Source organism: Seriola aureovittata, chromosome 6 (assembly GCF_021018895.1).
Source record: "Seriola aureovittata isolate HTS-2021-v1 ecotype China chromosome 6, ASM2101889v1, whole genome shotgun sequence".
Classification (NCBI taxonomy): Eukaryota; Metazoa; Chordata; class Actinopteri; order Carangiformes; family Carangidae; genus Seriola; species Seriola aureovittata.
In genome coordinates this window covers 9,499,694-9,513,551 of record NC_079369.1, presented here as the reverse complement: position 1 = coordinate 9,513,551, position 13,858 = coordinate 9,499,694, and the positions used below count along the sequence as shown (strand labels likewise).

General features: G+C 44.7%; 1 protein-coding gene across 2 annotated transcripts in view; it reads right to left on the bottom strand.

The window, feature by feature from the left end:
• Nucleotides 1–13,858, bottom strand: part of rgl1 (ral guanine nucleotide dissociation stimulator-like 1) — a 22,567-nt gene continuing 8,709 nt past the window's right edge. The window contains exons 1-18 of one of the 2 annotated variants that reach the window (XM_056378669.1): nucleotides 11,412–11,903; nucleotides 8,744–8,854; nucleotides 6,781–6,989; nucleotides 6,616–6,690; nucleotides 6,284–6,474; nucleotides 6,037–6,161; nucleotides 5,681–5,896; nucleotides 5,483–5,586; nucleotides 5,241–5,325; nucleotides 4,966–5,055; nucleotides 4,535–4,621; nucleotides 4,205–4,237; nucleotides 3,969–4,090; nucleotides 3,528–3,617; nucleotides 3,166–3,352; nucleotides 2,585–2,836; nucleotides 2,373–2,487; nucleotides 1–1,929 (exon numbers count right to left, since the gene is read on the bottom strand). In XM_056378669.1, coding sequence (XP_056234644.1) covers nucleotides 1,742–1,929; nucleotides 2,373–2,487; nucleotides 2,585–2,836; nucleotides 3,166–3,352; nucleotides 3,528–3,617; nucleotides 3,969–4,090; nucleotides 4,205–4,237; nucleotides 4,535–4,621; nucleotides 4,966–5,055; nucleotides 5,241–5,325; nucleotides 5,483–5,586; nucleotides 5,681–5,896; nucleotides 6,037–6,161; nucleotides 6,284–6,474; nucleotides 6,616–6,690; nucleotides 6,781–6,989; nucleotides 8,744–8,854; nucleotides 11,412–11,456 — 2,325 coding nt within the window. In that variant the 5' untranslated portion in view covers nucleotides 11,457–11,903 and the 3' untranslated portion in view covers nucleotides 1–1,741. Of the gene's footprint in view, nucleotides 1,930–2,372; nucleotides 2,488–2,584; nucleotides 2,837–3,165; nucleotides 3,353–3,527; nucleotides 3,618–3,968; nucleotides 4,091–4,204; nucleotides 4,238–4,534; nucleotides 4,622–4,965; nucleotides 5,056–5,240; nucleotides 5,326–5,482; nucleotides 5,587–5,680; nucleotides 5,897–6,036; nucleotides 6,162–6,283; nucleotides 6,475–6,615; nucleotides 6,691–6,780; nucleotides 6,990–8,743; nucleotides 8,855–11,411; nucleotides 11,904–13,858 lie in introns of those variants that run through there. The other variant, XM_056378668.1, reaches the window with a different exon arrangement.

Genomic DNA, 13,858 nt, shown 5'->3' with positions numbered 1-13,858 from the left:
TAATACTGATAATAATTTATTTATTCAGGTAGAAGAAGAGTCTTTGGCAGTGAAGAACACAGGAACTGAGGGTGATTTAATGAGAACATTTTGAAATCAAGTGCTGCAAGGAGACAAATGATTGGGCCAACGGGGACATTAACATTAGTCCAACAGTGAACCAGTTCTCTGTAATATCAACCAACGACAACTGTGTGCATTAACTTGTAATCATGGCACAACAGAATGACACTGTAGGAGCTGTGGAGAGCAACTGAAGGGGGAAAAAAAATCTGCAAATGTGTTACTATCGTGTGGACAGGTGATGAAGTGTTGGTGATGTTGCTGTGAAACTATGACGACGTTTGAAATGAGGAGTGTTGCCCATGGGACAAACAGATGGATGTGTGAAGAGGTGTCTGGCTTCTGTGAGTATAATGAGGTAAAGAGCCCCTCGGTAAAGATTTCCAAATGTATCACAGTCCAAATTAGCACTGGCTAAAATATGACACTTTCTGAATCCAATAACATTTACTTTTAAAATCCTTCATCACTCTCCAATCTGGCTTACTTTTTCTGGCCTGAACTGTGATACAAAAACATATTTTAAAAAAAGCAACACTTACAAATAAAAATAGTAATTCATTTTGTGAAGAGGGAGTAAGCCACTAACAGAGTGGCTCGCTCATTCTTCTGTATTCACATCCCATTGGCATCTCCTACCAACTGACAAGTGCAACTCTATAGTTCATATAATGAAGGGTGAAGAGGTACAAGTATACATCAGTTTGAGACAATGTGCATGGTGCTTTCCATTTTAGTATGACATTTCCCCCCTTTCTACTCTTGTTGTTGTACACCCCTTTTTTTTTTCAAACAAGCACAAGCAGCACAAACTGCATCTCTACACCCTAAAGATAGGGCGGGTAAGGCCATTTCAACGTTTGCAGAGGACTTGTTAAAACCAAGTACTGGAACCAATCAGAATGCAGGTAACACTGCATTCGTCACACAGCTCACAATATGAGAGGGGCTGAACACTCACTGTGCACACTGTGCACAAGGCGGGACACGGCCAGTAAACATGTCCAACTAGGGATTATAATGACATCACAGCTCCTGTCAATCAGTTCGTCAATATCATTCAGATTACTGTCAGAGGTCCATTCACTCATCAATAAAGGCAACAGGAAACTCGGTCCACTTCTCCTTCTACTCCACCATCCATCTTCTATTTCTGCATCCATCACTCTTCTATGACCAGAAAAGTTATTATTCAGCTATACAGACATCACAGGACAAAAAGAAGTACATTTCAATATCAGAATACTGTTGGAGGTCAGGAGTTTGGCTGCTCCCACAACATGTGCAAAAACCTGGCGTTGTAAAGAGTGGAGGCCACTTGGGGCCGCTGTATCACTCTGTCACAGGCATCACTAGTCAAAAGTTTAGTCTCACTGGCACAGCAGTCACGCTACACATCCATGTTCCATGTTAAGGCCTGGCAAAGGGATGGCACCCTTTAGGAGGAGACGCAAACTGGGAAAATAAGAGTCAAAGTGGAGCTCTTCAAAAGTCTTCGAGCTCATTGGGATCCATCTGTTCTTTATTGAATCCAGTGAATCCTCCGGAGCTTTCCTCAAGTCCATTCATTATCCATCCTGCCTCTCCTCCTAAAACCATACACTTCATATCCAGTTCACGCCCTGTATTGTCCTGGCTTAGTGGTGTAAGGGCAAACTGCTGGGTCAGAACAGTCCAGTCACAGTGTAACTTTGCTGAGTCTAAGCGAGAGGCTCGAGCGTTGCTGGGTTCGAGGGAGTGTGGAAATGCACCGGCTTCGCAGCTGGACCGGTCGACCCGCTGAGCCTCGCACCCGCAGCAGGAAGTCAAAGTTAGCTGAGGTGTTCATGGCGTAAAAGACGTTGGCGTTGTCTGGGATTACCAGCTCTGAGAGAAAGAAGAGGACAAAGGCGACTCATAAGTGCTTGTTATTAGGGTTATTATACTTCTAGTCAGCAATACATTGGTCATTGGGGTTCATTTAGTTTGTAAAACAGCTGATTAGTGGAATAAATTACAATAATTGAATCACAAATAAAGACTGTTTCATCATAGTTTTATATAGCAACTGCTGCAGCACCTTCACTGTTACTCTGACTATATACCTTGGAATGATACGGTCTATGAAAGACGCAATATGAGGAAAATTAGCACAAAGCTTCACACAGAAGAAGAATATTAACTGGGGAACTCTGGCTGAGAAAGTGTAGGTCTGATAATTGGAAAGGTATACATGCATACAAAATGATCACCCAAGACCTTCAATGATCCCAGAGGATCCAGTGTGAAAAATATTAATGAGCCTTAGTTTGAAAGTAGTCATGTTTTACCTCTCTCCTCAGAGATGACTTGTACCAGCTCGTATCCCTCCTCCGGCTCCACCTCCAGGTTGTGCTTCGCCATGGCTCTGGAGATTACAGCTGGAGTCTTGTCTTGATTGGTCAGCTATTTAGGTGACAGAAAGAAAATGAAGTCAGACAGGGTTTAACAAAAAGGGTCTTAAAATGTAAATCTGTAACTCAACAAACTCATCTTCACTCACCAGTATGCTCTTGTAGAGATTCCCGTTGCCGTGCTCAAGACTGACTCTTATGATGCATGTGTCCTGGGCCTGTGTGTTATAAGCTGGGGTTTGGCTCGGGGAACTCGGGGACATGGGAGTGAGGGAGACGGAGCGTCTGTGGGTGCACGTGGGCCCAGGGAGGGAGGGAGATGCAGGAGTCACGGAGACGCTGGCTGTTGACGAGCTGGTATCCATGGAGTGGAGTGAATTACAAGAGGAGGATTCTGAAAGCTGAGGAAACATGATAGAAGTCATACAGAGGGATGGAGCAATAACTTAACCATTTTCATGCACAAAAACACAGTTATTTCATTATTCCCTAATGACTAATAAATAAAGATCGAATATTTAAAAATATATCAGATCTTTTGTTATTAGAACATTTTCTCCAGAGAGAAAAAAAGATCTCATATTATTTTGATATATTTGGGGAAAAAAAGAAGAAAATATTAATAACACTGGGAGAAGCCTTGCTATTCTCAGCCCTCCCCACCAAATCATTTTGGTACAGTCCCTAAGTATGACTTAAAGCAATACATTTTCTCAATGTCACAACTCACCTTGTTTTGCTGGGAGTCGGAGGTGTGAGTGGGGGCGGTGAGTCCTTCGCTGTCTGACGGGCTGCTGGAGTCACTGGAGGACACGCTGACTGAGTCCATGCTCTCCCCTGAGCTGCCAGTAGGAGGCGATCGCGGTGTCTCTCTGACCGGAGAACTGGCTGCACTGTTGTCCGTTCCAAGGAACAGCCTGGAAAGTAGAGAAAGTCAGTTATTAGATAGTAAAATAAATAGGTCACAGCAATGTAGTGCTAGAATATGACAGGGTGATATGAGCCAAGGAAAAGTATTTTAGACTCAATGTCAGCCATTCAAGCTAGACCATCCTCCGTTTCTATTAACATCTATCTTCTGGATGTACTCACAGGCTCAGTCTTTTCACCATGCTTTTTCGGGGTTTGGGTGAAGTTGGACTGCTGTCACCAAGACCTTCAACCTCACAGGACAAGGCGTAGCTGCAAGACAGATCATAAATGAAAAACCTTTGAACATTATGAAACATTACCAGATCATGTGCTCAGTGGTTTTAGGAACCATAAATTCTCAGTAAGAAAGAAAGAAATAGCGAGACAGCACAACAGAAAGAGGGAGAAAATGAGAGCTCACACAGCAAAAAAAAAACAAGTACAATAGATCAGTAGGGAGTGAAGATATGACATAAGAACAGCAGGCAGAAATGAGGAGAAGGGAAAGAAAGAAGCTTCTATTGTGTGCTTGTTAACAATAGATCCAGCAGACCATGACCTCATGCACTAATTTGCTTGTTATCTAATGGATAACAGTGCAATCAAGAAAGAAGGTATTACCTTTCCTCCTCACTGAGCTGAGGCTGGCTCTTAAACCAGCGGAGGAAAGTCGGCTCTGGAGTCAGACAGTAGCTGTTGCAAGCCGACTGGAGCAGCTTGATCTGAGCTATCACCTCAAACTCCTGCAGAGACAGAGAGAGCCGGCGTTAGAACTTCAAACGTGCAAGCCGAGCTCATCGTGTGATAATTGTCTCGGTGTAATCATGTCAGAGGAGGCTGATTGCAGCTACACTCACCCTGCGTCTCTTCTCAAAGTTGATCAGACCACCCTGCGGAGGACACAAAGAGCACGCTGTCAGACCCTGAACATCACATACCAGTGGCTGCCTAGACAAACAGCATTAGGTGCACCACTCCAAAAATGGACCGACAAAATTCCTCACGCACTCATGGAAACTTACGCCCCAGTTACTGACAGCGGTTACACAGACAGACTCTCAGATCTGCAGAGTTGTGTAAACTCGCAGACACATGCTCTCAAATATCGAAACACGCACAAAAGCGCAAAACAGACACACAGACACACACACAATCAACAGGTGTTAAGGATTTTTTTTTTTTTTTACCTCTACTAGGTCAGGCAGGGCTGTATCCAGCATGGTTAGATCAGTAAGGAAAGTCCCTAAGTATGGTATCGTGCCTTGCATTGCTCCCTGTGAAGAAAGAGTTATTTGATTACTTTAACGACCAATTAAATTCACTGAGATGCCACAATAAAGTCATAGTTTATTTTACACTGTGGTCCTCACAGATGGCAGGATGGGTTTGTAAAATACAACACGGGCTTAATGTAAGTACAGCACATAGTGCATTGAGTAAACAAAGTTAAGCGTGTGGCTTCATCATACCGGAGAAGCTAGAACTCACTTTACAGTACATTGCTTTGGAGGAATGTGTTGTTTAAAATTATAAAGCTCCGTTTTAGCTGTCTTTGAAAAAAGATCCATTTGCCTGGCACTGGTTGTCAAAGCTCTTAGTTAGCCAGTCTTTGTCTCACCATTTCCCTCTGCAGCTGTAGTCTCTTGTGGGTGCGTTTCTGGTGCTCCTTGGCACAACTCTCCAGACTGGCAAACTTTGAAGTGCCTTCCTGTGGAGCAAACAGAAAAATAGCTTCAGTCCTTGAGATTCTAGCAAGTGAATGAAAGAATCTTTCCAGAATTTCCAGATCAAGTCTCAAGGCTGTGGAAATAACATCCACACATTTAAAAACTGGGATTTTAAGAGAGGATTCTATTCCTCGGATAAGAAATAGCTGGTAAAGTCAGAACTCACCCTCATCAGTAGCTCCCTGCTGGTCAGGTAGTTGTTGTGGTCTGAGAAAATGTCAGACAGTTCCTCAAAGGTCTGCATGCTGTCTCTGCATCAAGCACAGATTCATGTTAGGTTATGATATTGGGCACAGCAGCTAAAATACATGTGAAAATAAACTCTGAAGTTTGAATTCTGGTAAAAGGCGGATTCTTCTAGCGAAACCCGCTGAGATTATCTGCATAGTTGAGGAATTGGAGGCTTACTTGTGCACACAGGCCCATGCTCTTTTCAGCCTGTACAGAGGATTGGACTGCAGTGCAGACACAATGGCTCGCAGAGACGAGAAGTTTTTGCGTATTCGACACTCCTGTTAAAAGAAAATCAACCCAAGTCAGTCGCGTCAGTACTTCACTCATATTTCATATATTAATTCATGTGTATGTCTGTGTGTTTCTGCCCACCTGAGCGATGTCTATCCAACGCTGGATGACCCGTGCTCTGACGTGCGGTCTGATCTGTTTGTGTTTCAGCACTGTGCTGACCACACAGGCCGCCACGGCATTGAACTGAGTAATGGTGGCACGGATGGTGGGGGCGCTGTGCTTGTTGTGCTTCTTATCCCTCTGAGACCAGATGGAGCCCAGGCAGTGGTGGGGTACGACTTTTTTAAACAGTAGCTGGAGCAGGAGAACAGGTTGATGTTAGTATGACGACACTGAAGAAACATCGCAAGGATGTGACCCGCGTAATCTTTCCCCTCCTACACAACCCACACTGCCAATCCTCCCCCGTGTCCACCTCATTTCCCTCAACTTACCGCATCCATATAGGTCAGCTGCTCAGCCACCAGGTCTGCGTCAAACGACAGGAAGTCCTCCTGGACCTCGATCTCCACTTCTTCCTCTTCCCCCAGGCAAAAAGAGCTGTTGCCATGGAAACCAGCTGAAAGCAGGCCAACAGGATTGATTTAAAACTTGCTCCTTGAAAAGAAACACTAAATAGTGCTGTAGAGGTCATTAAACTTTATGTAGGCTTAAAAAAAAAAAAGACGGTTTCTTGGTTACCATCAGTGTCATCCATGCCGGCCTGACTCTGCAGCTGCTCCAGCAGACCCTCTGCCCGTCTGAGAGCCTCTGAACCGGGCAGGGCCTTGCGCAGGTAGTCCATCAGCCTGTGGAGGCAGGGGTAGTCAGGAGGCTCCTGGAAGTCTTCAGGACACTGGTCCAGCCAGGCACGCAGGATGGAGGCCAAGGCACTGTGGAGACATTTGAATGTTAAGAGAGCTGGCAATGATAGAAGAGGAGGTGTCAGCTCTACTGCTGAAACTATTAGTAAATGTTATCTATAGAAAGCTGTTCGCATGGAACTGACATGTACATATAAAAACGTATCTCACTTTCTGATGGCTCCATTGGTTTCAGAGCCTTGGCATTTGTCTGTTCCTTGTTCATTTTCCTCCACGCATCCATACCTGCAGCAACGCATAAGCATATTTAAAACCTCTGAAACCTACAGTCAGCACATTATCTTTGACTTGATGAAACACTTCACTCCAGCCCACCTGTCTAGAAGTAGCTGCAGTACAGTCTGTGTGCTAGTGAAGGCTCTGTAGGTGGACAGGAAGATGGAGGTGTAGGTGAGGTCGTTGTCTCCAAATGCCGTCAGTAATGTCTCCACCAGCCGTTCCATTGTTCCAGCACGGATACTGCGGATTTTGCAGGTCTCCAGTTGGCTCACCGTGTGGCCGGGAGGCAGACGATCCCCCTCCGCCTAAACACACACAGAGTTTCACACTGTTAAACCAAGGTGAACTGAAGAACACCACAATGCTTTACAATGAATGCATGTAGTTACATATTTAGTCTTACGACGTTGTTTGACATCTGGATACATTTGGGCACTGAGAACGGGTACGCTCTAAATGTTAAATAATAGGAGTGAGATAATTCAATAGAAGACAAAAAAAGATGGATGGAGGGAGGAAACAGCGAGGACAATCGTGACCTATATTTAATTCCGATTTCTCCAGATGTGTCCGACTATTGTGTCTACAGGGAAATACACTGAGTCGTTAAAAAATGGGGAGGGAGAGAGAAGAAGAAGAGGTGGCACAAGCATGGAAAGAGAAAGAGAGAGAGAGAGAGAGAGAGAGAGAGAGAGAGACCTTGGTGAAGTTAGCACGCTACAACAGGAAACACTCCAATCTGCTTTTAATCACAGTGGGCCCCTCCTCCACCGTCCCTCCAGACACAGAGGACGACAGCAGCAGAGCCAAGTTCTCCCAACACTCCCCTCTGATAACAGCTCAGTATTACGATTATTCATCTCTGCGAGGCGACCCACTGTACAGTCACGCACAGGTACCGTTTACAAAACATTCAAATCGACTGGCTTTTCAACCAAATCCACTAATAACAACACACACTCCGAACAATACATAGGGCGTAGGCCTACAATCCCTCTGATGGTAATTGCAATTACTCACTGACAATCAAATGTTTATAGTAAATATACTGACGCCTCAATAGGGATTGCTCTCTATTCTACTCAACAGACACCACTGCTGCACAAAGTACACACATTGTTTTCATTAGCTCTAATATAGTTTTCAGCTCATGTCGTTGTCAATACATCAATACATCAATACAGTCTTAAAGCCTCAGAGCTGTTATCTATTTCTTCTTTCATGTGCCAATCTCCATCCGCCATGTTGAGCACAAAGAGACGAACAAACTAACAACACAAGATCCTGATTTTTCTTGTAAACAAAAGAAAACCTCAAATATCTGTCTTGTAATTTCTGTTATGCTGGGTTTCCAAACTGAGGGAACTCATGGGAGTATCTAAGGACCCCTAATTGGGCCTTCTGTGCAGTATAATAATACACTGTATAACATCTTATTATGCTGATATAAACAGCACAGTGGAGGAAACAGTAATGCCTCATATGCACTGAAAAAAAATGCACAACTCAAGGAAAAGCCTTTAATACCTCCCCTTTTTTTTGTCATACCAGCGTTTCATAAAACACTGCTGTACAAAGGAACGAGCAGTTTTGTTGGCAGCCGGGAAAGTCAGGAAATCACATGCTTTGGCTAAACAGACCAGGTCTGGTGAAACTGTTGATTTTCAGCAGGCAACTAAAAGGTGTTGTCTAAACTGGTAGATTTATAGCTCAAATGTTAAAACAATAACGTCCCTGGTGGAGCACAATGCTGTGAGAGACGCCCCATAATTGGAAGACACGGTCTGTTTCAAACAATAGAGATTAGGTTTTTCTGTTTTTCAGCTCTGCAGGATGCACACAACTCACTGGACTGCTTTTATAAACCATCCACACGTGCTAAATTCCACATTAGAGACTGTTCCACTTGGGAGTTTGAATTTTTCACCGCAACAGGTTGAGAAAGTGGAAAAAGGTTTTGACACGTATAATCTGCCTCGCTGAGGGTTTGGAGCTTGACTCATGTGCCCCTCAAAAGAGCTCCATCAGCTGTGATTCTGATTCAGGGGGGCTTACTCACCCCCAGCCATCTTGCTCCCTTGTTGGCCGCCTGCTGAATCTGAACCCTCTTCAGTGTCACATTGTAGATGGCTCCTTCCTCGACTTCCTCCCCCCAGTCCTGCACCGAACTCTGCAACAAGAGAGGACAGAGGGAAAATGTTAGAAACCTCCACAAGAGAGGAGAGTGGCGTTTCAGATAGAAAGAGAGAAAAATTTCCTGTAAGTAACTGCATGCTGCAGAGCTAACTTCCACAACAAGTGTCATTTTGATAGTTTAACAAACTAGGAATTTCCCCATTTGGAAACTTCTCTGAGAAAAGCAGATGGCAGAATGAGAAAAACAAAGACACACAGCCACAGCACTCAAACAAACTAGGAAGAGAAGGACTGAGGTGCAGTAAAACATCAAGCGAGACCAGCTCCCCAACCCCCACCACCATTGCAGCTTGCCAGGCCTCCCTCCCTAACTGCCTCCCTGTTTTTACTCCCTCTTTTATTCCCTATCCATCTCTTTCACCGAGTCTCTTGAGCTGAAGTCAGAGCTGGACTGCTTTCCTGGAGCTCAGAAAAGCTTGAGATAAGAGCCAGAATGGATGCCGTCTCTCAAACAAACCCCTACTTAGTCAAATTTGCATCACTTTTTCTCTCCGTTGATTTGTCTTTGTCTGTTTGTCTGCATAATTATACAAGCCAAGAGAGCTTGATTACAAATCTGTGTCTCGAGAGCTCAACCGCACTTAAACCAACTTGTAAGACTGAGTGGATTTGTGCTCATCTTGCAGGCATGGGCCCATATGTACTGTGTCTGTCTCTGGTTGTAAATCTCTGACAAACAGCAGAGTGCATAAACAAACACGGGGAGCAGAGTGATATTAAAATACAAAACTCTAGCACAGAGAGAGCGAGAGCAAACAGGCTGAGTTCTGCTGAGACATCAACATACGGAGACAAAAACAGAGGCAGGGAGACAGCGAAGGAGAGGGACTAGCCAAATATAAACACCACGCATGCAGTATTATGGCCAAGTCCTCACACACACACACAGACACACACACACTCTGCAGGCGGCAGCAGCCAAGATCACTCTCACTTGTCCCCACTTTCATTTACACAGCTCAATGGCGAAGTCCAAACTACTCCCCAAACAGAAGGGACGCCAGAGGAAAAGGTCAAGGGTCAAAGTCGCCGTTAACAGGCTCAATGGACGGTCCAAGAGGCCCGTGGCACTCAGCCATGACTGAACCATGTTTGGGTTTGAACAGAAACATGTGATGCAGAAATGAAAAGAAAGCCCTTAAACTGAAAACACGAAGAGAAAAAAAGGAGAGGAGGAGTAAAAAAAAAAAAGGAGGATTTTAACCGGCTTTGACGGGTGAAATCAGCAACCATGTCAAATTCTGCATTTGTGTGAAACACGTCGACATGCCCGTCCCAAACACCCTTTTCAGCATCCTGTCTCATGGTCAGCAACACGTCTCTCGGCCTCTCGTTTTTTAGCTGCTGCTGGCCGCCGGCTGGATGGCTGGCGCAGGGACAGATAAATACATCAGTGCATGAGTCATGCAGTCCACACACTCCCAAAACAATAGCGGGAGGTCTCTGTGCTGGCCGGCCCGGGCTGCTGAGTTCACAGTCTGCACACACAGCCTGCTTTTTGTCAGCCGCAGAGCTGGAGATGTTTTTCAGAGCAAAAAAAAAAAGAAAAAAAAGAAAAGCTCTGCTCACTTTGTGCACCAAGAGTTTAAGGCTTATTGTGAGACAATGTTCCATGAGCTTGCATGAAAATGGAAATCAAAACAGTCTGTCACAGTGATGTTTCCATTCACCAGAGAAGACAATAAAGTATAGTACAATAAAGGCCTATCAGAAACCTGGCAGAGCAGTAAGGGACGAGTTCACAGAGAACACCAGCATATCAAATGAGGCTGGGTGAGGTGTAAACAGGAGATGAGTTGTTTACTCTCTGCAACAACTTGGATCCTCCACAGAAGATGCCCACTAAGTGCCCGGGGAGGACACTGAGGAGAGCAGAGAAACAGTTCCCCTGTCCCAGCTCAAATAGCGCTAATCTGCCTATCATCCTATCAGCTGCGTGTGAAACAATACTCCCAAGATAACAACAACAGTGGTGTCGAGACTTTGGCGTTGATCTGTTGGCTTTTGTGCTTTCCTCGCCTGAACCCAGCTGGGTCCCGTGGAGAGACACTGATGGCCCCGGGGCCTCGCCAATTGTTGCCTCTCCGTTTCACCGCGGGCCCCGGGACAAAGTTTTCATATCCGACATCAGGGAGGAGACCGTAAGCGGATCGAGTTCATATACTGGTGCAGTTGTTTTTGTTTTTTCCTCCCCCCCTGCCCACGTTTCTAAACTTTGCGCGACATCTTTACGCACCAGCAATGTGGGTTAAACTGTATTTAAAGCCTGGTGAAAACAATTAAAACTCAATGCTCAACTGTTCCCCCGCTATCCCCTCCCTCTCCTCCTCCTCCGCCTCCCCCCCCCCCCCCTTTATCCGCTACTTTCCCAAGCCTACAAACACCCCCCCTCCCTCCTTTCTCTCCCCCAATTCCCTCTTTAACCTCTCCCCCTCTCTGCAAAACCACAAACCCAACTACAGAGCACACAGGATGGAAAACCATGAGAGGGTTTTGTTGTTGTTGTTATGTTGTTTTTTTTTTATTTTTACCATTTTAGTTTTCCAGGCGAACTTCATGGTGAGCTTTTCTTTCATGATCCGGGGACAGCATCAGAGCTCGGAGATAATCCGACAAGGAAAGAAGAAGAAGTGTTCCTTTTTAAAAGATAACAAAAAAAATCCCAGGTCCTCGTTGTAAAATGAAATTTGTTCTCCTTCACCACAAACACACACACACACACTCTCTCTCTCTCTCTCTCTCTCTCTCTCACACACACTTCGGTCCGCTCCTCTCCAAACTCCAAATCCTCCTCTCCGCCTGTCAATAGGCTCTCCCCTCTTCTACTGAAAAACCAAACTCCTCCTACTCGCCCTCACAACAGTCCCCGGTTAAAACTCCTCCTCCTCTCTTTTTGTCCGACTTCCCTCAGACTTACAACAACGTGCGTACACATACGCAGAGTTGTGATTTCTGTTTGCGCAATTCACCAGAATCATAAATCTGCTTTCTGTGAAAGTCTGACGGATTATTACATCTGTTTTAAGCAGGTTTGATGACGTGTTCCTTTGAAACAGATTCATAATTTTACAAAATAAAATGAACAGTTAAAAACATTTTAAAGTTTGATTTTACTGTGATGTTTCTTATTTATCTTTAGTAGAAACAAACGTTTTTCTGGGGATGAGATGGACATAAATCCTCGTATGCACAAACCTTCTGGGGTTACCTTGAAACAGACCAAGAAAAAGGTCTCTGACTTCCCTGATCTATCTATCTATCTATCTATCTATCTATCTATCTATCTATCTATCTATCTATCTATCTATCTATCTATCTATCTATCTATTTTTTATTGTAATTGTTCTAAATGGCCTTTTATTGTATTTTATCTGTTCTTTTATTATTAATGGTCTTATTCTTTTTTTGTTTGCTAATGTTTTTATAGCTTTTTAAATCTATTTTATTGTATCTCATTGTCAAATCTCTTGATTTGTCCTTTTCTTTTTGGTTTATCTGTGAAGCACTTTGAACTGCACTAACCTGTATGAAAAGTGCTATACAATTAAAGTTAGATTGATTAATTGGTTTACATTTGAGCATAGTTTAAATTGTTTGTTTTTCTCCATATATACAATAAGGGAGTTATTGGAAACTGTAAGTGTTAACAGATATCAGACAAAGTTTACCTCCTCCTTGTCCTGTCTGAACATACATGGTAAATGTAGCTGAAACAAATCAGAGGCTTCAACAGTCTGAGTTAAATCAAGTCAGAATCTTAAAGTCAGTCTTTTCAGTGCACAGGCCTCACAGTCCACTGTGTGGGACAATACAAGGAAGGCTGTAGATGCCGTCACCAGCACTGTGCATTGTCAGTGACAGGAGAGGAGAATAGGCCTGTGTGTGTGAGAATGGGCAACACTGTTCCACTGTGAATGTGCCTGCACACGTACTCAAACAGCCCACTTGTGTGAATAAAGGGGAAGATATGAATCAAGCGCCCACTTTGTGTGGAATCTTTTTCTACAAAGTTGTATCGTAAACATATATCAACTGTGAACAAGCAGCGGTTCATTCATTTACAAGTCCAGTTGGTCTTGTGAGCAAATACCAAACTACTGATCCAGAGTCATCAGGAGGAGACAGTAAGAACCTTATGATACTTATTGTTGTCTGGATCAGTGGGAGAGATGCTGGACCTGCTGTGGTCCTCTTTTTGTGTATGTGTGTGTGTGTGTGTGTGTGTGTGTGTATGTGATATGCTTGCTCCCATAACACCAACATGTAACCCCCAACGTCACACTCAGCGTCACTGAATGTTACAAGCAGCAGGGTGCACCCACACACACACACACACACACACACACACACACACACACGCACACACACACGCACACACACACACACGCACACACACACGCACACACACACGCACACACACACGCACACATGCACACACACACGCACGCACACACGCACGCACACACACACGCACACAAGTCAAGGTGCCCACTTTTGTCATCATTACTCCCCCCCAGCCTTGCATGGAGTGCACTAAGAAGCCAGGGAAGCCTTTCCTCTGTCAGTGTGTGTTTTTCAAACAGTATGTTTTATCAGTTTTTCCCCCTTGCTGACTTTTCATCACGCAGCATATCTGGCCGGGCTCCAGTTCCCAGGCCGAGCTGCCCCGGTGTCCACTAGGGTCCCCGGAGCTCTGAGAAGCCCAGAGGGGCAGTGGGAAGGTTGTGGCCCCACGCGACCTCCAGCTCTGCCCCCAGGGAATTGGAGTGTTGGTCTCACAGTGGGCGTGATGTCATATCTCAGGGCAAGCAAGACGTCTGACAGATGTGACAGCTGCTGCTCTGTGAGATGGATGAGCAGATGAGTACGCACAACTTTCAACCTGAGATCAAAATGTATTCTCTTTCCCTGAGGTCCGAGTCCATAGACGTATGTGAGCTAGTGTTATAAGGGAACTGTTCTGTAGTTTGAAGTTCTA